This window comes from Agelaius phoeniceus, chromosome 14 (genome assembly GCF_051311805.1).
Source record: "Agelaius phoeniceus isolate bAgePho1 chromosome 14, bAgePho1.hap1, whole genome shotgun sequence".
Taxonomy (NCBI): domain Eukaryota; kingdom Metazoa; phylum Chordata; class Aves; order Passeriformes; family Icteridae; genus Agelaius; species Agelaius phoeniceus.
Genome location: NC_135278.1, coordinates 11,103,474 through 11,125,665, shown reverse-complemented (window position 1 = coordinate 11,125,665; position 22,192 = coordinate 11,103,474). Strand labels below are relative to the sequence as shown.

Genomic DNA, 22,192 nt, shown 5'->3' with positions numbered 1-22,192 from the left:
AGCAGTCCTTGAACTTAAATTTTGTTTTGTTCTTGTATATATTGATGGAGAGGGTGAAAAGCAAACACTTTCAAAGCAACAGCTTTAATTGAAATTATTCATTACTTTGCAGTGAGAAGTGCAGAATTGTACTCATTAATAAATGTTTGTAAGAAATTTTCAGGTCATAACATTCTCTTTTTTTTTTAAGTGCATACTGCTTCTGATCTAACTCGGGTGTGTAATAATGTGTGCTACATAAACTGGGCTGTGAAAACCCAAGCTTAGAAAAGTGATTGTTGGAGCCCCAAATGAACAGGCAAGCAGGTGGATTGCTGAGCTCTTGAGGGAAGTGGGGTTTGTTGGGGCTAAGTCAGATGGGCACTGCAGCTCTTGCAAAGCTAAGGGAAGAATTTAAAAGGAAGGTGTGAGCTTTGGTGGTCTCACTCTTTCCTTTATATGATTTTAGTGATGGAAGCCTGAAATGTTATAGCTCATCTCAGTTTCAATTTTTTAACTTTGGGGTAGCCTAAAACCCCCAGGTAGACTGACCATAGTGGAGAGTCATGCCACTCCTTATGCTTTGACCAACCATGTTTAACTTGGTGCAATATACCTTGCTTAAAGGTCCGTTGTAAAACTCACATCCTGCTAAAAAATCCTCCAGTTTCTTGTCAGTAGCATTTATACTGCACTTGTGTCCAGCTGTGGAGGAAAAAAAAATTGCATGCACTGGGTGCTGGGTGCTTTTTCACATACACGAATAGTGTGTGAGATTCAGGAGGTAGCCACTAGAAGATTCCATAGTATTTTTCACAATTTTGTGCCTTAAATATAAAAAAAAAAATTGTTGTCTTACAGCATTTATTGAGAACACTTGTGTCAATCTTTTGGCTTTTTCAGGGAGCAATACAAGATTGCCTTGTCTGAAGGGTGACTGTTAGGTTAACAGCCTGTTTTAAGGACTGAGCTTATATAGTTAAAAAGCTGCCTTTTTAAAAAATAATGGTTACATATTTGCAAATATTTATGGGGGCAATATTTTTGAATTTATACACTTTCTCCAAGTGGATTTCCCTGAACATCATTCTCCTTGTGGCATTAGAACCACCAGTGAATCAGCTGATGGGTTTATAATTGGACTGCCCATATTCCATGCAATTGTAGGATTTTAATTAGGGAATTGCAGAAGCCTTCCAGGAGTTCATAGCAGTTGTCACATGTTAAAATGAGACTTAAAATTTTTGTGAGAATGCCTGGTTCTTGATTTTCTTCTGATGGATAAGAGATCTTAAAGGAGACTGTGCTACAAGGATGGATAAATAGGCATGCAAGTGTGAGTGCTGTCTATATGCTAATGTTCAAGAAGGTTTTGAAGAACTAGATATCATCTGTTACAATGTCTTTTTTTCTTGCTCCTCACATGAAAATACAGTCAGCACTGGAGCAGCCAAAGCAAAAAAAAAAAAATTGTCTACTATAAAATGGCTGAGGTAAGATTAGAAAGATGAATACTTTTTATTCCAGGTTTATAGTTTTGTTCAGGCTTTTTGTGTTCTTTTTTTTTTTGGCTTTCGAACTGTTTCATTGGAGCACAGATAATTTGTGTCTGGTGTCACTTATGAAAGTTTGAGAGGTTTGTTTCACATGACTGGAAAATAATGAATTATAATTGTATCAGTTTTTCTTTAAAAACTACTCTTCATGAGTAATTTGGTCTGGATTAAAAATACTCAGATACCAGTATTTCCTGTGAAAGAGGAGAATTTTGTCAATTGTGGCTCAAAGATTTTTAGTAGTAAGTTCTCTCCACTCATGACCAAATGTTTGTGTATCCCTCCTTTACTGTGACTGAGGGACTGGAACGCTGCAGTAGTGCTGTTTGATATTTGTGGCTTTGAGCTGAGAAGGTAACCAAGTCATGTGTTTGTTCACTTTTTATGTTTGTTCACTTTTTATTCCCTCCCTGGCAGTGGGGGGGCATTGCTACCTGGGTGTGCATCCCTGTTATTGATGCTGCTTCAATCAACCACAAGCAGCTTCAAGAGAACATCTTGAAGACATATTGTTTCCTTGGGGATTTCCTGCACTTGCAGCCTCACACCTCTGATCCTGCTGCTTACAGAATATGATTAGCAGCCATTAGGGCTGAATATTTAAACGTGGTCACTACAAAGTGTTTCCCTTCTCATGTCTGTTTTTTTTGTTATTGTTTTTCATCATTAAAGATATCTCTCCAGTCTGTTTAGTTTTTGTGGACTTTTTCCATGTGATGTTTCTCCTGTATTCATTGTTCCAGTAAGAGTTCTGTCTACTACTTATTCTTGCTGACAGACGTGCTGATAGATTTTTACAAAATGAATTTCTATACCAAATGCATTTTCTTCATTTTCCTGAGGAAGATAAAAGTTCTTTTTTTCTAGTCATCAATTAATCTGTAGATGCTTTATATTCTTTCTAACCCCTGACCCCCTGTTCACCTTGTGTGCTCCAGAAAACAAAAAAAAAAATTACATAAAAATGTTTAGGTTTTGCCATCATGTTGCCTATATGAGAACTGCTGAGAAGTAGTATGTCATTGCACATTAGAGACTGTGTGGTATAGAAAGCATCAAATGGTATTTTTACCTGGATAGTTTAATTTTTTTTGGTTGGTTTTGTTTGTTCCAGCACACCATACAGTCATACTTAGTTTACATTACACTTGTGCGGGAGAGGCACATGTTTTAAATCATCTAATGTATTAGTAAATAATAAAAAAGATTTGTTTACTGTGTTATTTTAATGTGGATTTGGGGAATGGTAAGTATTAACACTTGTATTTTGTCTTTTAGTTTCAGAATAGGGAATTGTCATGGTGCATGTACCCTGATGTGTTAATTGGTGAGAGATGTGGTTTAAATAGGCAGCCAGGGCACTTCTTTGTCTTCTCTCCCCTGCAAATATTAGCTGCAATTTTGAACATTGTTTTGGTAAAGGGGAAACATTTAATAGCATAATTTTATGCCAGTGCTTGAGGGTTGTAGATATTGCAGTCCAGCAAGTACTCAGAGATTCCTTGAGCTGGGAATTGCTGCATGTGTTGCTCCAAGGTTGTATCTCAGATGTGAAGTGAAATGCTTGATGACATAAATGAATTGCTTGATGAGCACTTTGTTTTCTTCAGTTATTGGAGGACATGAAAATACTTTGGTATCTGCTTCTGGAAATAGTGTTCGACAATTGTCTTTTTCTCTTCAAATTGATGTTTTTCCTTCTATTTAAACTAAGGGTATTAATTCTTGGGAAAGTCAGGTTGTTGATATTGTTAAGATTCTCAATTTATACTGTGCAGTGCTTAACATATCAATTGAAGCAACTTTAATTTTCTCCATTAAATGTTCTTTTGGGGGGCTTTAGGGGATTGTGATTGCCATTCTAAAATGTGTATATTCAGGTTGGGCTGTAATACAGAATTAAATACAGAAATACTGTAATGTAAAGAATGATTAACTTTTTCTTGCTGCAGAATGTAGTCTGTAATCATTATACAATTCTTTTGCTTGGAAGGAAGAGATGTGTATGTGTGTATGGTACAGAGAGTCCTGAGGACATTCTGTTGGTCCTAAAAGGGTAAGGTATCCTTTGTGGACTGGATTTTTTTGTAGTCATAAAATGCCAGAATTATTTGCTTAATTATGTCCTAGGTGTTAAGAGCTTTATGCATTTGTTTGTGAGAAAGCTGTGTGAACAACAATTTTGATGGAGTACTATTTTTAGATATTGCTACAAGAGTGAAAAGGCTTATTTAGAGCTTGTCACTGGTGATATGTTTACTGTGTGTAAATGCAGTACTAATATCTGATATCTAAATTTTAACACTTGCTATGCTGTCTTGTTCTTATTAACATACATGGATGTTAATTGGAGTTAATTGCCTTGGAGACCTATGCAGATTTCTGTAAATTAAATGATATCTCTGGGTCTTGCAAAGCTTTTTTTCATTTCTCAGATGGTGTTTGTGTGCTGTGATTTTCTTTGGCTGTTGAACAGCTGTGACTTTCCCATTCTCACGCTTTAGTCTTTCAACTACTCCAGCTGTGTCCTTAGACCTTTCCTTACCAGTAAGTGAAGTTCAGGAGGAGCTAATTGCTGCTTGTTTGGGGCCTTCATCCATCTTCCCTGACCTTTGCAGAGGTTCGGTGCTGCTGCCTGGCTCCCTCTGTGCTGGGCTCTGTTCTTACCTTTGTTCCTTCCCTGCAGCTAACACTTGCACAACAGGAATTTTACTGCTTTGTGGCCTAGCAGGTCTATCTTGCTATGATCAGCTGCAAGAAGTGCTTACATACCTTTCTGGTGGTTTTTTCCTTCTACCTTGTTTTCTTAGTATACTGTGTATTATACCAGGATCTGCAGTTCTGGGATAGTTTTGCACTTAGCATACCAAGTCTTAAGTTAATTCACATAGTAATAAAATTTATGTTCTGTAATTAATTTTTTTGGCAGGCATCTGTTTCACAGTAATGAATTGGTAGCAGTTCCTAAAATGTCTGTTGACTGTCTAGAGAATTGTAGGAAAGTTGGCATTTAAAAATGTTTCTCATAACTGAAAGAAGTGGGCAGCTTTGTCTTAACCCATCTTTTCTCAGAAAAAGTTCAAAAACTTCCAACTGAAATCTCTCTATCTAAATTTTAAAGAACAGGATGTTGTTTTTGTCTTGGTCTCTGAATTTAAAGGATAGTTACTTTCCCTTAATCTCAAAAACACCCTGAAATAAAAATCATATACTAAGGATAGAGATAGCAGTTGTGTTTCTTAAAAAAAAACACAAAAAAAACCAAACCTAAAATCTGCTAAAGAAAAGCCCAATTTAACATTGTGTTATCCATTATCACTATTATCTGCAACACTTAACAGCAGTTGAAAACTGTGGCTCTGATTGTAGATTCACTTTAGGTTGCTTGCAAGACTAAATTTGTAGCATTTAATGATCTAGGATTTTCATACCCTAGGGCAAGATTATAGTAAGTGGAGGTCAAGCTGAACAACTGCCAGACCTGATTTACACTCGGATAAAAATGTTCTTGTCTAACAATTAGATTGAATGATATTACCTCTTCTTAACTTCTGCTGGAAATTGTTCTATACTGTTTCAAGACCAAGGCAGTCAGATGCCCAGAAAGCATCCTCTGCATGGAATATAGTCTTGGAATCACAGAGGATCCAGGTATATGCATCAATGGCCCCTGCCACGTGTATTGTGGGGGATAGGAAACTTACTGCAAACAGAATCTGATTTATATACATTATATATAAATATATATTTATATATAACATTTATATATAACTCTTCTTAATGTTATGTCCATGTGTAGGCAATGGTCAGTGATGCTGAAATAGGGAGAAGAAAAATCTTGGAAAGATGTAACTTTTGGTTATTGATGTTTGAGTCTTCTCAGACATGCCTGCTGCGTGTGTTTCAATAAGGTTTGTACAGTTACTCCTCCAGAGCAGGTGATTGACCAGTAACCGATGTTTTGACACTTGTGTAATAGATCATAACCAAAACAATGAGAGTTTTCTAATATATGTTAGGTGAGCAATTAAACCATACTCTGAAACATTAAAAGTGATTACATTTAGGTAATGTGGGCAACCTAAAGGAGAGATGGTAAATACATTTCAATTGGAGCATTGTGTTGCTGTAACTAAACATTGTGTAGCTACTTTGTCAGGTGATACTAACTTCAGTGGAATGCCTGTGTTGAATTCCATTTCTGTTGAAACAAGATATTACACTTGTAATCCTGATTAGTGGTACAACAGCATGAGAATCCTATACTGCTGATTTATTGCCACAGCAGTTCTAAACAGTAAGTGACTTTTTGAGTAAGAACACAAAGTTGGCAGTTTGCATTAGTAATGTAAAGAGATTACTGTAGTGTAGTAGTAGAACAAGCTCACTGTTCATCCACTGTTTTTGAAATTGGTGCCTGGGGCATTAAAATGATGACTTGAAAAAATTTGCTACTTGATGATACTGAAGTGTGCTAGGTTATTTTCTGTATACAGGTATTTAAACATGCATGAATCCTAATCCAGTTACCGAATTTTAAATATCTTCCCTTTTCCCATAATATATAGCCCAACCCTGTGTTGACAAACTGCATGTAATTAGGTTTTCTTTTGTAAGCAAATCATGTTTCAGGAGCTGTGAACTTGTTGTAAGTAGTAAATGCCTTTGCAGAATCTTACCTCGTTAAAAAGTTATTTGCCATTAGGTGTTATGATTTGATGTAACAATCCTGAGTGGTGATCACAGATTTCTGGTAGAAGTAATTGGAGAAGCAAACCTGTTAGACATGAGTAAGAGCAGAGCCTGCTGAGTTCAACACAGGAGTAATAAATTATATCATTGATGGTAACTAATTAAGTCAAAGAAACACTGCTCTTGAGTAGGTATCTAGGAGAACTGAATAACTTAATATGAGGGATTCAACAAGATTGAAATTCTATTTCAGAAAATTAAATATGTGTTTAGAGAAAATGTATTGAGTTATTTCAGCATTGCATCAGTGTACAACATAAAATGGAGTAGAAAGATCAAAGCACTCTGCAAGAGGTATTGCCTATTTTAAAAAATCCCTCTTCTGTCCACCTGTTCAAAATACTTGGAATTTTGGTTTACTGAGATATGTCAGAGAATGAGAGTTTAAAAACTCAACATGTAACAGTATGTTGTGTTCTCAGTTGCTGAGTTACCTGTTTCTGATTTGAGTGTGGGGAGGTGGAGGGCAGGTATTTGGTACAAAACAGAGAACCCTGTGCTAGGAGTAGGAATGCAGATCATTGCAGAACAGCAGCAATTGTTGGGGAAGACCTGGTGAGAGATACAGCACTTGCATTCTGGCCATTCTTGTTCTAATAATTAGAGGTAATTGCAAACTGATAAGGTAAATATTATCATAAACTGAAAACCACAAGAAGAAGACACAGTTCAAATAAATTAAAAGCAGAAACTATGGTGAACAAAGTATCTTTCCATGCAGTTGTTGGACAACTATAGATTTGTTAGTTGTCCTCTGGTGGCTTTCTCTGTGGCAGTTGACTTTTCCATTCCTCTGTCAGAGGTTACCCCCCATACCCTCCCAGCAGGATGGGATTTGTCAGCTCTTCAGTCTTCTCTGTTTGCAAGTTCAGAATATTAGCTTTAATTGTCACTGCAGATGAATTGCCATCAATAGATCTGACTGTATGCCAGAGCATACAAAATGGTTTCTTTAGGTTTTTTTTGAGTTGGGTTGGTGGGGTTTTTTGGGGTGATATTTTTGTTTGGTTTTTTTTCTTCTCCAGTGGAATGGTAATTATCAGTCTAGTAAAGTTCTCCCCCCAAGCTCCTCCCCTCCCCAAAAGCATCCTGATAAGGATCCTAGAAGATTGGTCAGCATTAACTGTGTCTGAATTTGCCACACAAAATCGTGATTATGAAACTGCTGTACAAGCTAAGCTGTAGCTGATGTAAATTCAGTCAACACTGCAATGTAACCTTATTCTGTCTTTTGTACATACTTACCAACTAACATTTAGCAGGCAGAAATGATTTTTGGTATGCCCTATGGTGAAGGAGCTGGTGAACTGTGATGGCTAAAAAAGGATGTTCTTTTTGTGTGTGACATTGGCTAAAAACAATCACTGGATTTCTTTCCCTATGCCCAAAATGGCATTTTTGTCTCAGCTGGAAGGAAGAAAAAAGAAAGCAATCTTTAGCCTGCAAGCCTTGTTCCATGTGCTGGAGGTGAGGGGATTGGTACCTCCAGGTGCTGCAAAAATGTGCAGGTTTCAGGCACCTCCAGGAGCGTGGGGCAGTTGGGAATTCAGCTCACCGGTGCTATAGGGTACACCCTGCTCCAGAATGCCTCTCTTGGAGTGGGGGAAGGGGGAGAAATCATAGCACATGTAGCTTGTTTAAGAGACATCTGGCACTACTGCTCTTTTTTTTTTTTTTTGTAAAGAAAATACAGGAAAAAGGCTGAAAGTAAATACCTTATCTCAATAGCTTCTACTGTGTTGTTGAGTTGGTAAGTCTGATAGTTTTAGTTTTAATATTTTCATTGTATTGAACATGGCTCAAATAAAATATTTACTACAAATTGTGGTACTTGCATAATGTCATCAGTGAATTTTCAACATAATATAAATTTAGCTGTAGGGTATAACTATCTTTTGAAAGAGGAGGGAGCTACTAGCTTTATTTACATGATGAATTTACTTGAAAGCAAACATGTAGGGGTACAGCTTTATGGATATATTTTTTTCTTTTAAGATTAAATGAAGAAACTAAAGGTTTAATTTTGATTGATTTAACTACCTCTACTTATATATTTTAGGTCTGTGTAGAATGGATGCTTCTGTGTAAAGGATAGTCCTGCACAGTAATAGAGGCACTTATAATGGAAGATAACTTCAAAAGGACAAATTTCACTACCCTTTTCCTCAGAATACTTTACACACATGAAGACTTGCTCAATATTTGTCAGCTTACTTGGGAAAATGAGATTGGTCTCTAAATAACCTGGGTTTGATACTCTTTTTCATGTTAGCTTTCATAAAACAGGCCTGGTTTGTTAGAGCACTCCCAGCTGGCTTAATTTTTTACCTGCCCCAAGTAAGCAATTACAGAGTTGAAATGCCAATATTTTTGCAATGTTCTTAAGACACATTCAGGTGGCCAGGCTGCTTTCCTCTGGATGTTCAGTGAATGGCAGTGGTTAACTCTAGGTCTCCATACATGAGGTTTCAGTGCCAGGTATCTCTCTCACAAAATTATTTTAAGAGGAATCTGTTTTAGGATGAATAAAGGAAAAGGGGAGAGTCGTGTTTAGACGTAGTGGTGATAATATATTTTTTTTGTCCATTAATTAATTAATTAATTAATGGGTTATGAAAAATTTTCATTGTGGATATATTCAGTTCTCTAAGTCGGATGGGGGAGAGGCATGCACATCACAACTACTGCTTTGTATAAAATTGGTATTCAGTACTGCAGATCTCTGAACAAACCAATTGGGCTTTTAGCCCAAATGTTATGAGGGAGAACAAGAACAAAATGTTGGGTATTAAAAATGTTTAAGCTATGACTGAGGATGTATGGAGCACAGATGTTCTGAGGTTGGCAGAGTTGCTGAGATAAGTTTTTAATGAGCGATAACAAGGTTTTTATCTTCATTTCTTCTGTTTTAGAAGCAAAGCCAACTCTTGCATACGTGTGTAGTTTGCTTGAATTTTATTTTGTAAGGATGATTATTTAGTTTGATTGTTGAAAGAACCATAATCCACTTATGAAAGGCTTAGGTTTTAGCTTCCTACTGCTTGGTTTGGATGTGCAGAATATTTTTTAATTTTTTTCTTAAATACTCCTTTTCCTTTTTGATGACATAGATTTTCATTTGGGCCAGGAAGGATGGGCATGGATGGCAAGGTAATGGCAGTCTTTGGAGCTGCCCTTTGAATTAGTTTTCCAGTGCTGCTGTGAGGCTGTGGGTGATGGATGGGGTGGGTGGGAGAGCGCCCAGCACTGGGTGCAGAGCAGCCATGGCCCTGCAGGTGGCCTAGGGCACCCTGGGCAGCGATGGCCTTGCTGTAGCCCAGGCCTGGTAGAAAAAAAAGCCTGGGCTGGTTGGGCAGAACAGGATTATAGTGAATGAAGTATCCTCCCCACCATTTAAAATTTTTTTGTTGTTGTTATTGTTGTTTTAAAATTAAAGGTCCAGGTAAGACTAACACCATTTGGCTTGTGTCTGTATTCTTTTCTATTTACTTCTGTGGTGAATTTAGTATCTTTTAGTTACTGTGTGGAGCCAGTTCAAACATTTTGAATGGTGTGAAGCTTCAGCTAATAAACTGGTGAATCTGAGCTGACCAAACATAGAACAGAGTTGGTCTCTTTTTGCCTTCAGATGTTGGGAGGCTTGGGATCAACATGCAGGGGAGTGCAGGGGGCTCTGCCAAGGACTATCCCAAGTGTGCTGTGACCTGGGCTGATACAAGCTGACTGGGAGATGTGCTTGAGAGATTTTACTTCCCACTCTTCAGTAGTTTTATTTTATAGGATTTTCCCTTATTTCAGCCATCTAATACTGACTGTATCTTAGAATAGCAGCTGAAACTGTTGGAGTGTGCTCTTGTATAGTCCCTCCTCCAGAATTTGTAATCAAACATAGTTGTTCTTAAAAATGCCCAAAGTTTTGGGCACAAACCCCTAGTGACCTGGACCTTTTAAAGAGGAAAATCTATATGGTAGGAGAGAAAGCAGTGGGGCTCCACTAAGCGAGGCAACTTGCAGGCTCACATTGATCAGTGGCAGAACAAAAACCAGAACTTGCTGGATGGAGGATGCGGTGTCAGTTGGAAAAGCCTGCTTCCACCCTGTGTACTGAAGTGATTCCTTGCTCTTGGCTGTGCATTGAACAATGCTAATTCTGCTCAAGGATTTGCTCTGGAGCAGTTTACCTGCTTGCTGTGGACTGTGCGTGTCTTCATCCCTGGCTTTTACAAGAGCAAAGATTTGGGGGGGATGCACAAAGTACATTTTTGAGAAATCAGTATGTGAAGAGGCAAATTGTTGTATTCTGTAGTTTAGTTTGGAAATTTATGGTGTTCAGGCAGCTGGAGGGTGTGCTTGCCTTGTATCATAAATGAACCAGTACTCCTTTTTTGACTTAAGTAGGCATGTGTGGCTTTTCCCCCCACTTTTTTCCCCCATTTATTTATTTTTTTCAAGTCTTGGTTGTTATCTGACTTGGCTTTTATTCTTCCTAAGAGCCTAATTTTCCACGCAGTCAGACTAGAACATCTGGAAGCAATCTCTTCTTTGGCAAGGAAAGATGTGACAAACACAATGAGGTGTAACTTCTACTTTTGTTATCTTACCTTTGCGTTTCTTAACACATCCAAACTCAAACCATTTAAAAGATATATGGGAATTTCAGGTGTGTTTTAACAAAGCTTGGGAATATTGTTGGGCAGGATCACTAGAGAATAACACAGGTATTTTCCCCTTTAATAAGCATAATAGTTGCATTACTTTACAGTTCAATAATCTTTCAGATATTGTAATGCATGTATTGAGTGTTTTACAGCCACATTTTACTGGACAGTGTGAATTACTAGTTGCCACTATTAAAACCTCATAGGACTCAAGCAGTAACAGTGTACTTATGTTTCAAAATAGCATTTAACTTCATTAAAGATATGGATGTTATTAATGGTACTTTAATGAGCAATCCTATGACTGTGAAGCACTCACTGTAGCAAGCTCTTTTCCTTCTGTAATAGTTGTTCCACATATTTAATAAAACCAGCAAAAATCAAAAAAGTACTTTTAATGAGAGGAGAATTATTTGGTGGTGCAGTTGAGATTGGCAGACTTATTAGGGTGCCACAAAGGTCCTTGTATATTATTCACTTTTCAAGCCTCTAAAATTGGGGTAAAGTCTCAACTTTCGCTTTGAATTTTAGCCTGACTTCTTTCATATGCCATTTAAATTTGTTTTTTCTTTCTTCTCCCCCTCAATAAAGCCTGTTTAAGATTTTGCTTTCATAGCATTGAACTGTGAAAACAAATTTTGCTTTGTGTTGACCAGTGTGTGCATTACCTCTGGGGGCCTGTGTTCTTGGCTGTTTCCTGGCTGTCCCCCTCAGGTTCTAGGGGTCCTCAGATGCTCTCAGCTGGCTTCTGGCTGAGGGGTGGTGAGAGGTGGATGGCTGCTGTATAATGAAAATGGAGGAGAAATGCATGTGGAAAAGGGATAGGGAGAATGCTTGAGGAGACAGCTGGGACAGGGCAGGTGCCTGATGAGCTCAGAGACAGAAGGTGCTGTCACAGGTGCTGTGTGTGTCCCAGGCATGGTTCTTGTCTGCAGGGCTGCTCCTCCCTTGGCAGCTGTGTGACATGGGCCATTGGGGCCTTGGTGCCTGCTCAGCCCCACGGAACTGCAGGCTTGGCAGTGCCCCTCCCAAGAGAAGGGTGGGAATCCTGGCAGGAACCATGCAGGGCCTGCAGTTTGCCTCGTTGGTGCAGGAGGTGCTGTGTCACAGCAGAGCTCTGCTGCTGCTGGGGATGCTCTGACCCTGGCAAAGCTCCTCATTGCCTTTGTTGAGAAGGTAGAGTTCAGCTGCCCCTGCTGCACCATCCAGGGACTTGGGTGGCTGCAGGAGGAGTTGATTCAGTCGGTTGATCCAATGGAGGGCTAATCATGGGGGAAGGAAATGGCTTTGGTTTTATAATTTGCTTGCTGCTGGTTTGCTTGAATGCCAGAATGAGCAGAAACTTTCCTGTGTGTTTGAAGAGAGGAAAGGAAAACCTACTGCTTGCAGTAACAGCCCACGGTGTTGGAAAAGCATGTTCTGAGATGGCTCTTTCCCACTTATTCAGCAGAGTTTTTGTATGAACTAAAGAGCAAATGTTATAAAAAATTAATAAAGAGCAGGCCAGGGGAAAAATTGTAGTGATGGCATAAAATCAACAACCATCATAACATGGCTTTTAAAAAATTTTTGAAAGATGGAGGGATGTATGGTCCCAAGTGGTGTGGAGGGGGTGTAACAGCTGGAAGTTGAGGGAAAAAAATGTGAAGAAAGAGACTAAAAGACAAGAGCTGTGTGAATTCAGTCATTTAGGTTCTTTGTTGGCATGTTCACTGTTCAGTGGCTTTGGCACAGTGGGCTGGTGCTGGGTATATTGACCATGTCTCTCTTGGTAAGCAAGGAGGATGTAGATTGATGGTCTCTAGTTCAGGTCTTTCTGCAAAGGAATTGCAAGTCTCATTTGTTAAGCAAACAGTACAGAAATAACCACACAGATAAAGGTATTAATTGCATTATTGTTTTGTTTACTCTTGATTGCACTATCTTAATATGATCAAAACTGCTGATATGGTTATAACTAATATTAAAGTACAGTCACATCACAGAATTACACTTGAAGTATGTTTTCTGTATTTTACTCAAATTGCAGAATTGCTTCAAAGCTTGTTGGCAGCTGAAATACTAGGTTGTGTACTGTTAGTAGAAATAACACACTCTTTGAGGTCTATAGAGAATGTCATGCACTTGCTCAAATCTTGCTTACAAGTCCACTTACAGAAACAGAAGCAAAAGGAATATGAAGAAGCAGATTTGTCTTTTTTTCCCCTGAATAACTAACCCTTTTTAATCAAACAAAAGGTTAGGCACATTCTAGTTTGTCAGAAAAAGGGGTGAGAGGTATAATATAGTTGATGCTTTCTCTTATAAAAGAGTTGAGGGAAAATACTGGACGTATTTCTGATCCTTTATTTAAATTTTATCTGACTAGCATTTTAACTGTTGCTGCTGCATAATTGGTCCTGAATCAACAGCATCTCTTATTCATGGATAGGTAAATGATTCAGAGATGAACTTCAGCCATACTCTTCAGCATCATAGTTGGAGAAGTTCTAATTTTCTGAATTAAGTGAGGTCCTTGATTTTACAGGTGATTAATTGAATTACAGAGGAAAAAAATCAATACATCTCTGAACAGCCTATTCTGCATTACCCAAATCTTTGTCCTGGCCACGTAGCCATTTTTAAAATTTGCACCTTTGCCTTCCCAACAAAATGATAACTGTCTTACTGATTTGCATTATAAAACTACCATGTGATAGATTCCAAGGATCCAACAGCATCCAAAATAAACAGGCTGTGTAGAAAATAATCCCCAACCAAAACCCATCTACCTGAAACCTCACAGTGAGCTTGATCAGTAACACTGGAGTTGCTGCATTTACACAAGTGTGCAAAACACAAACATTTGGGACTGGTTTTGTGATTGTTTATAGTGTATGTGTATACATATATAATTAGGTATATCTTAGAGCAAACACTGCTCACTGAATTGCGTTCATAGATCTGTGCATGTAACAGGAATTGTGGGAGGACAGGTAGCCCTCAGCAAGTGCTGATGACAGCATATGTGTTACTGTGTGAATTGTGCTGGGGAATTCTGTCCACTTTGGCAGAGTCAACATTTGACCAGTGTATTTGAGTAATCACAACCATACCTAAATATTTATGTAATAGGGATAAATAGCCTTTAAGGTTTAAATCTGTTTTTCAATGAATATGCTTTTGGAGTTTTAATAGTGTTTCATGCTTGCCTCTTGCTTTTAACAGTCAAATTCTTTTAAGTAGGAACCCCTCCTAAATCTATAGTTGGAAGCATTATATATGATTACTATTGCTGGACTGCTCCTGTTGTTCCAGTAGGGTTTTTAGTTCAGTAATGTTTTGTTAGCAAAGTTTTAAATAGCAAGGTACAATAAAGGGATGCATTATTTCTGCTCTTACAATGTTTTTTGAAATCCTTCTGCTTGTTTTGAAAGCCAAATACTGAGACGAGTCATACTACAGTAGCTGTATGCATTTTTGTCTTTGTAAGAGTCATTGGAATCAAACATGTATGTGCCTTTATTTCAGAAAGATGAAGAAATCCTCTGGTGTCATAACAATCTAAATACAAATCTAAAGGAAATGTGCTACAATATTATTGCAATTTTAGCAATCTGTTATAAAGTTTATTGCAGAGAAATAACTAGGTCAACCTCTGGATGACCTGTCTTTTGGAGTTTCTTCAGTTAGCTTTAGGCTAGAGCTCCACCTTGTGATCCTTCAGCAGGATACATTTTCTTTTTATAGTTAATAATTTAATTATGAGTTCACAAAGTTGAATGCCTTTTAAAGTTTTCACAGGCTTGAGAGGTTTCAGTATCTGCTTGGGAAAATTAAAGTTAAAATTCTGTGAACATGCCAAAAAAGAAACTCAAAAGCTAATTTTTGATAGTTTAGTTTAGAGTTAACTTTCTAGAGTTCTTAAAACAATTTGTTTATTAGAACTCATTTAATAGAGAATGTAGACTTGCACTGTTTGGAATGACATGTGCAAGAATTTCCTTTCTTTGTTTTCAGATTTCACTGTGATATATGAAGTTGATATATTTAAAAAGTTTAGGTAGGAAAATTATTCGTATAAGCATCCTTCCTTATTGACTTCCTGAACCACATGCTTTGAATGAGTCACCCAGTGTGGGCATGAAGAAGACATGGCTGGCAGTAGTCTTGAATTCCCAGAAGGTGTTTAATGAGATGAAGGATCTTGAGGAATGACCGGTGTCACTCTTCTCCCATACCAGAACAAGAGAACATGACATAAAGTTGGAAAGTAATAAATTCAAGGCAAAGAATATGCCTTTTTGTAGTATGGAATTTGGCTGTGGGAGTTCTTGGATGGAAGACCCTCCATTGAGTATTGAGTTCAAAAACTATTTGGAAATATTAATGGAAAAAATAAGGTGTTGTGAAGTATAGAGACAACCTCTCTTGCCAGCAAAATCCATAGATTATTTCTGGATGCCAGGAAGGCATTCAGGGAAACTTTGCTCTAAAGAAAGTAGAGTTGTTCCTTGGGCAGCTTCTCTTGGCCACTGCCAGAAGGGGATTACTGGACTGGGTTGACCCTGCTGGCTGAGCATTCTGGATATGTGCAAATCTTGTAAGATTATTCTCTAGTAGGACAAATGCAAGGGGGTTTTTGCTCATTGCTGGAATTTAAGCGTGATGCCTGAGATCTGTTACACTCTTTCTTTGTACACCATTGCCAGGTGTTCATCTCTAGCTTCTGTTTTCCAGAATACCAGTATATAATTGCACACATGAGGGCTAAGTTTGTTCTACCTTCAAGAAAAACAAAAAATATGAATCTCAGTAGTTAATGCTTCAGCAAGAACTTGATATGTCTGTTCTGTTCCAGGAGGTGATTCTGACAAATGCTGCGTTTCCTCTCATGTTTTGTGGTCTGTACTAAGATGAACAGTTCTGACAAGAAGTTCAAGTTGGTGTAAATGGCAGACAGCTTTTGTTACTGATTTATTTGGCTTGTTTGATGTAGAGAACAAGTACTCTAATAATTTGCCCATTCTTTTTCATAGTTTTTGAATTTTTTCTTTAATTTCTGTGATGATAAGATTTTACTGAGATTTTTGCAAAATTTTGTAGTATGGTATGTTTGGGTTTCATATAAGGAGCCAATTTGCTTGTAAGGATCCAGATTGTCACTTTAGTAGATGTCTTGCCTCTTAACATTGAAAAATGTAAACTAGAAAGAATCAAATACCAGCACATTGATAGACAGGTTGAACTTGAAACTGGTGGTTTTTGAAGTTTGCATCTCTGCTTTGCACTGGGACTGAATCACAAGCAGGCCTCAAAAAGAACTTGTGTAGATGTTTAATCTTTCTTGTTCGTTTTTCTTTTTCCTGTTCCCCCCTCCCTGTACAGCTGAGCAGGTGCCAAGCCTGATGACCAAGTCATTAAAGTGTGTCCTTCTTTCCAAGTTCGAGTTGCTGATTGGAATAAAAGTAAATCTTAAGAGATAAATAAATACAAAGTACACAAAACAATTCCAAAGTATAAAGCTTTTCGATATGTTAGCTTCTGAGCAGGGCATTTCACAGATGGCCTGGATGGTATAATAGCACCTTGCCACCAAAGAAGGGAATTTTACCCTTCCCTCCCCTGCTGGTGGCTATGCAGTCTTGTGTTTCCTGTGGCTTGACTCTGGAAATCTGCTATTGAACCAGTTTAACTTGAGAATCTCAGGGAAAAATCCTTGAGTTGTATTTTGCCCATTTTAGTGGGGACTTTGATTGGATGATACTGAATTGGCAGAGCCTGCCATGGTGAGTGGCTGGGCAGAGGTTGCTACAGAAAGTGTGACTGGAGTGCATTGGTCGTGTGCCCATGTGGTGCCTTTAGAGAAGGGAGGAATGCAGTGGCAGAGGGTGCTGCCATTCTGCAGCATGGTTTTTCTTGAAGCTTTTTACCTTCTGCTGTGTTTTGGATGGAAGATGCTTTTGTGTTTGCAGCCTGTCTTGAGATTGATCATCTTGAATCTCCCTGCCTTTGCCACTATTTATTTCCACTGTGGTTCTCTAATGTAATTATGTGAAATGTGAAGAAAGAGAACTTCATAAGTTCAGAGTTTATGGTTTCTCTCATTTCTCTAAATCTGGAAGCTACAGTGTCCCCTAGCATTCAGAATAAGCACTTGCAGGAGAAAACCTGTCCAGCCTCTGCCACACGCTCAGTTGAAATGCAGTCTCTGGAGCAGAGCTCCCAGACTTTGAGCAACGTGTGCTCAGCATGCCAAAGTGAAATCTTTCCCTCAAATACCTCATCACTCCAGAAAGCTGTAGAGTCAGCAGACTGACTCTGAAGGTTTTTCTACTTGGTATTCTGTCTTTACAATACCTGAACATCACACTTTCTTAATTTCTCTGTGTAAAAGTTAGCCGGGGGAGCAAAGTGACACAGAAAACTTAGCAGATGGCTAAAACTTGAAGTATCCAGGGAAATTTTTTCCCCCCATTGATAATAGGAAAAATAAGAGAAAAAACTATATTTATTATAATGAACAGTAGTATAATGAAGTTTAAAATAAGTATTTCACAATCTTTAGTTTTCTTGCTAATACAGTTGTGTTTCCAATGTTTTCCTTTATACTATGTGGATAGTGTTATCTTCCTTGATACTCCTAAGAGTCTTGGCAAATGCTTCAAATGTTAAACCTGCTTTAAGTCTGGTTTATCAGCTCTGGAAGACATGGAGTTGTGAAGCAGCTGGTTATAAGAACTTGTTGTAAGAGATTATATTTATGGAAAATTACATGGAAGTTGGCAAGTAGGAGATGTAAAGTTGCTATATGTAATATCTTGAAGTATACACATATTGTGCTTCAAGTTCAACATCAAGTCTGGTTTTGGTTTGGTCAACTAGAACTGGAATTACCCTAGTGTGGTCAGTTCTGGGCTCTGCTGCTTAGAGGTGTTAATGAAAACTATTCCAGTTTGCTCATCGTCATCAGAAAATGTGGGATGGTTGGTGGTTTGTTTGGTTGGTTGGTTGGTTTTTTGGGTGTTTTTTTTTTTTTATTGTTACATTTTGTTTGGTTGAGTTTTTTTAACAGTATTTCTGTATTATTATTTTTCTGCAATGCTTTTACCATTTGTGGAGTCACTTTGTAGTAGGATCATGAGAGGACTTAAAATCTTTAAAATGGGGAAAAGCTTGGTTAGAAACAGATGATAGTGTGGTTTATATTTTCTGTGTTTCCAACTCTTTATCCTTCCATATGTGGAATAATTTTCACTGTATTTTTTGATTTATTTCATTCTAGAAGTTGTCTGCTACAAAGGAAGAAAGAAAAGTAAGCTTGCACTTCAGACTGCTTTTTGAATATCTTTCTAATACAGTGGTGTTCCAGAAGATGATAAAGAAATGATAGCAGCTCCAGAAATACCAACTGATTTTACTCTCCTTCAGTAAGTGTTTTAAAAATTTGTTGTTCTGTTTGTAAATGTATTGTGTCTTTTTTGTGTTATGGTTTACTTTCTCTTGGAAACAAGGAAACATAATAAAGGATGGTGTTCTAGTTTTATTTTCTAGTGAGAAGTTGGTAGAAGCATTTTAAAATTTTTCATTGAGTATTAATTCAGCAGTAACTTAAATCGGATTTTAAAAAAATATTTTAAAAACTTTATTTTAAATCAAATAGTTGAAATATTTGCCCTTAACTGGGGTGAGTCACTTAATATTTAAAATATGTCATTCCAAATGCTTTAGTTAAAGCCAAATTAATGGCTTCCCTCAGGCATCAGTTCCTTGGTGTTTTTGACATAATTTTACTAAACCTTTTGTCTTCCCACAGTTTTTAAGAAACTGACATTTGAGTTTTCAAGATTTAGAATTGGGTACCGATTACGCTTTTGGATAGAGAAGTGATTATTTTAAGCAGACCAAACGAATCCAGTTCATCCCCTTTGGTGTTGACTTACTAGACTGAGAACATACTGTGATTTTATATAGTATATTTAAGAATGTTTCTGATGAAATGTGTGAATGGTTTGTCTTTTTATCCTTGCAGGGAGTCTGAAACACACTTCTCTTCAGATACAGACTTTGAGGATATTGAAGGAAAAAACCAAAAACAAGGCAAAGGCAAAGTATGTTCACTCTTTAGGGATACTGAAACATTTCTACTATTATAAATTGAAGACTTTAGCACTTTCTTTGAAATTGAATGAGCAAGAAGGAATATTTTCTGAAAATGCAAGTGTTCTGTGAAGAGAGTTCATATTTGTATTTGCATGGAAATTCTTCATCTTGATTGTTCCTGTGATATTTCCTTAGTGCTCTGAAGGCATAAGGGAGGCAGGGGAGGAAAGGATAAGCTTTGATTTGATCAGTCTTTTGGCATATTTTCCATCCTATACTTAAATTCATCATATATTCTGTGTTTTTTAGTTTGAAAAGCAAACAGAACAATAATTCAGTTAAGAGTTTTTTTAACAGGTTGCAGACAGGAGGTTACAGTAGTGGGGTGGGAGGTCTAAACCCAGCCCTTGCCTCCCTTCCTGGGACAGTTGTCCTCCCATGTGCCTTTCACAGGCTACACAGCCACCACGTGTGGCTCCTTCCCTCCCGTGCTGGCCTGGGCTGTGACCCTCACTGGGCACCCCCTGAGCCTGCACCAGTGCAGGGCACCTGCTTGTGGACAGGTGCTGATGGATTTTACACTGTGCTCATGTCATTTGTACTTTATGTTCTTTCTACAAACACATCTGTCTGCTCTTCCTCACCCCCCACTTGCCAACTTAGTCAAATGAAAAAACAAAAGGTTAATGAATTGCAGAGAGACTTTGTGATGTGTTAAGGAAATTGCTGTAGCTGTTTAAAAGGAAATATGTAAAATCTCTTTTACAATTTAAACACAAGAAAGATCTGTGTTGTACACTATCACTAATCGCATATTTAGTTGCTTAAAGATTTTAAATGAGGGAAGGAGGAACCTGTAGAGTTCTTGCTGGTCTTTGTATCACTCAGGATCAGCTGCTCTCAACTTTTGAATTTTTGTTTTATATATATATAAACATACACACAGATACACTGACATGTAAAAAATATGGTTGCTGAAAATCAAAGGCCTTGCCCCTATTTTTCATGGTATGGATAATGATTTTTTTTTAATACTTCATGATAATTAAATAAAATCTCTGTGTGTGTGCTTGCAGACCTGTAAAAAAGGAAAAAAAGGACCAGCAGAGAAGGGAAAAAGTGGAAACGGAGGAGGGAAACCCGGTGGTCCGAATCGGATGAATGGACATCACCAACAGAATGGTGTGGAAAACATGATGCTCTTTGAAGTAGTTAAAATGGGCAAGAGTGCTATGCAGGTAAGACCTGGGATAGCTCTTTGGCTTGGATGTAGATACAATTTAAATATAACAATATTTTCTTCTACATGCATTTTAATCAAATGAAGTCTAAAGTAATTTTTTCCCCTTCAATTTGCTGTTTTTACTTATATATAAGAATCAAAATAAAGTGGTTTTGCTTTGTTGATGTTTGAATTTGAATGAATTGATTTTTCATTTCTGAATGTTATTAATAAATAATCACATATGAAATGATTAAATTTGTACTACAATTCAAAATAAGTTTTTGGTATCCTGACCAAAGAAAGGTTATTTTAGATTGCATGACTTTAAAGTCCTTCATGTGTGGTGGTAACTAAATACAAATGTGGCTTAGACTTATTGTTGTCACAGAACTTAACAAGAATCTGTAGTTTTTACATGCATCCAGAGCTTAGATTATCTGAAAATAAATAGTTGCTTCTCTTCTCTCATGTAAAGTGAAATCACTAGCTAAAACTTACAGGCTCCTCTTTAAATTTCCTGACCCAAATTCCAGCCAATTGCAGTGCAGCAATATACTCTGGCCAAGTCAACTTAGGGTAGATTTAACCCCTTCAAGTGTCTATATTAGGTACTCCCCCCACTGCATTTACTAACAGGATGGAAGTCAGACTATATAAGAAATACAGCACTGTTTTTGTTGGTTTTTTAAAATATTCAGATAGGTAACTGAAGTGTTAGCTTGGCTGTGAGTCTCCCAGTCGAGATAGGGTTAAAGTGTAATAAGTGTAAGCCTGTCAGCCATGAAGCTTTGCTGCTGACTCACTCATGTGACTCCTGGCAGTGTGGAAGCAGGACTATCTTTAGCACTGGAAATGGGGAGTTTGCAGCTCCTGTAATACACATGCAGGAAGCTGGGTTGCTGTGCAGTTCTCTCAGGGCTTACAGCTGGGAACAAGAACAAATTACTTGGATGTATTTGCACAGAGAAATTCTGATTCTCCCATTATTGGTTTTGTTCTATTTCAAAGCAGATGGAAAAGCAATACTTCTCTAACTGTTGCTCTGTGTGCAACTTCTTCAGCCAGTAATCAGTAATTGTATCTTCATGAATTTTTAACTGTTTGAAATTATATACAGTCAAAATATTTTGCTTTCCAAGAGCAGAATTAACCTTTGCCAGGTCTGATTACTTTTTTGAATTGGGAAATTGATACCTGAATCTTGGTCAATTCTTTTTAAGCTAGGAAGAAAAAAAATATCAAATTATTTTTAAACTAAAGTCCATTTAAGCAGTCAGAGTACAAAGTTTTCTCCATGGCCCTCAGCGTTTGCTTATCTGGGAAAATTTTGGTAATAATTTAAAGTTAACTGTTTTATTTTAAATTCTATTCTGTACCTTCTGAATTAGTTGACAAGGTGCTGTTAAGTCATAGGTTGGACTTGACGACCTCAAAGGTCTTTTCCAACCGAATCCATTCTCTGATCCTGTGAATTAGTGTCTGTTCCCCGCCAAAAAGAGGTGGTTCATTCACTGAGACAAAATGTTTCATGAAACAGCTGTTTTGCTGGCACTTCTTTAAATTGAATAGATTCTGAACACAAGGCTGCCTAATGGAAATACTTGTTCCATTCCTATCATTCTTCAGTTCTTATGTGGTGGCCTTCTTTGAAAGCCAAATTTGTTTTCTCCATATTTCATTCTCCCCTTCAGGTCAGTCCACTCAGGTCCAGTTCATAGGTTCTTTTCCTACTGGAAATAGCATGACAGTTTCACTTGGAGTTTTTCATTCTTTTTGTTGTGCTGACAACAGTTGTGCATCAAACTATAAAAAATCTGAGATTCAGGGAAGAGGGATTTAGCTGTATCTCTGTTCAGTAATTTTTCTTCAATATGTTTTATTTGTCCTCACAGCAATATTGGCTGTGAGAGTGAGCACTGAGAATACAGACAGGGAGCCTT

The 22,192-nt window shown here is 37.6% G+C and overlaps 1 protein-coding gene across 6 annotated transcripts in view; it reads left to right on the top strand.

The window, feature by feature from the left end:
- STAG2 (STAG2 cohesin complex component) overlaps positions 1-22,192 on the top strand; it is a 72,913-nt gene that overhangs the window by 18,018 nt on the left and 32,703 nt on the right. For all 6 annotated transcript variants that reach the window (XM_054641626.2, XM_077186059.1, XM_077186058.1 and 3 more), the window contains exons 2-4: positions 18,210-18,354; positions 18,957-19,035; positions 20,104-20,265. In XM_054641626.2, coding sequence (XP_054497601.1) covers positions 18,311-18,354; positions 18,957-19,035; positions 20,104-20,265 — 285 coding nt within the window. In that variant the 5' untranslated portion in view covers positions 18,210-18,310. The remainder of the gene's footprint in view (positions 1-18,209; positions 18,355-18,956; positions 19,036-20,103; positions 20,266-22,192) is intronic.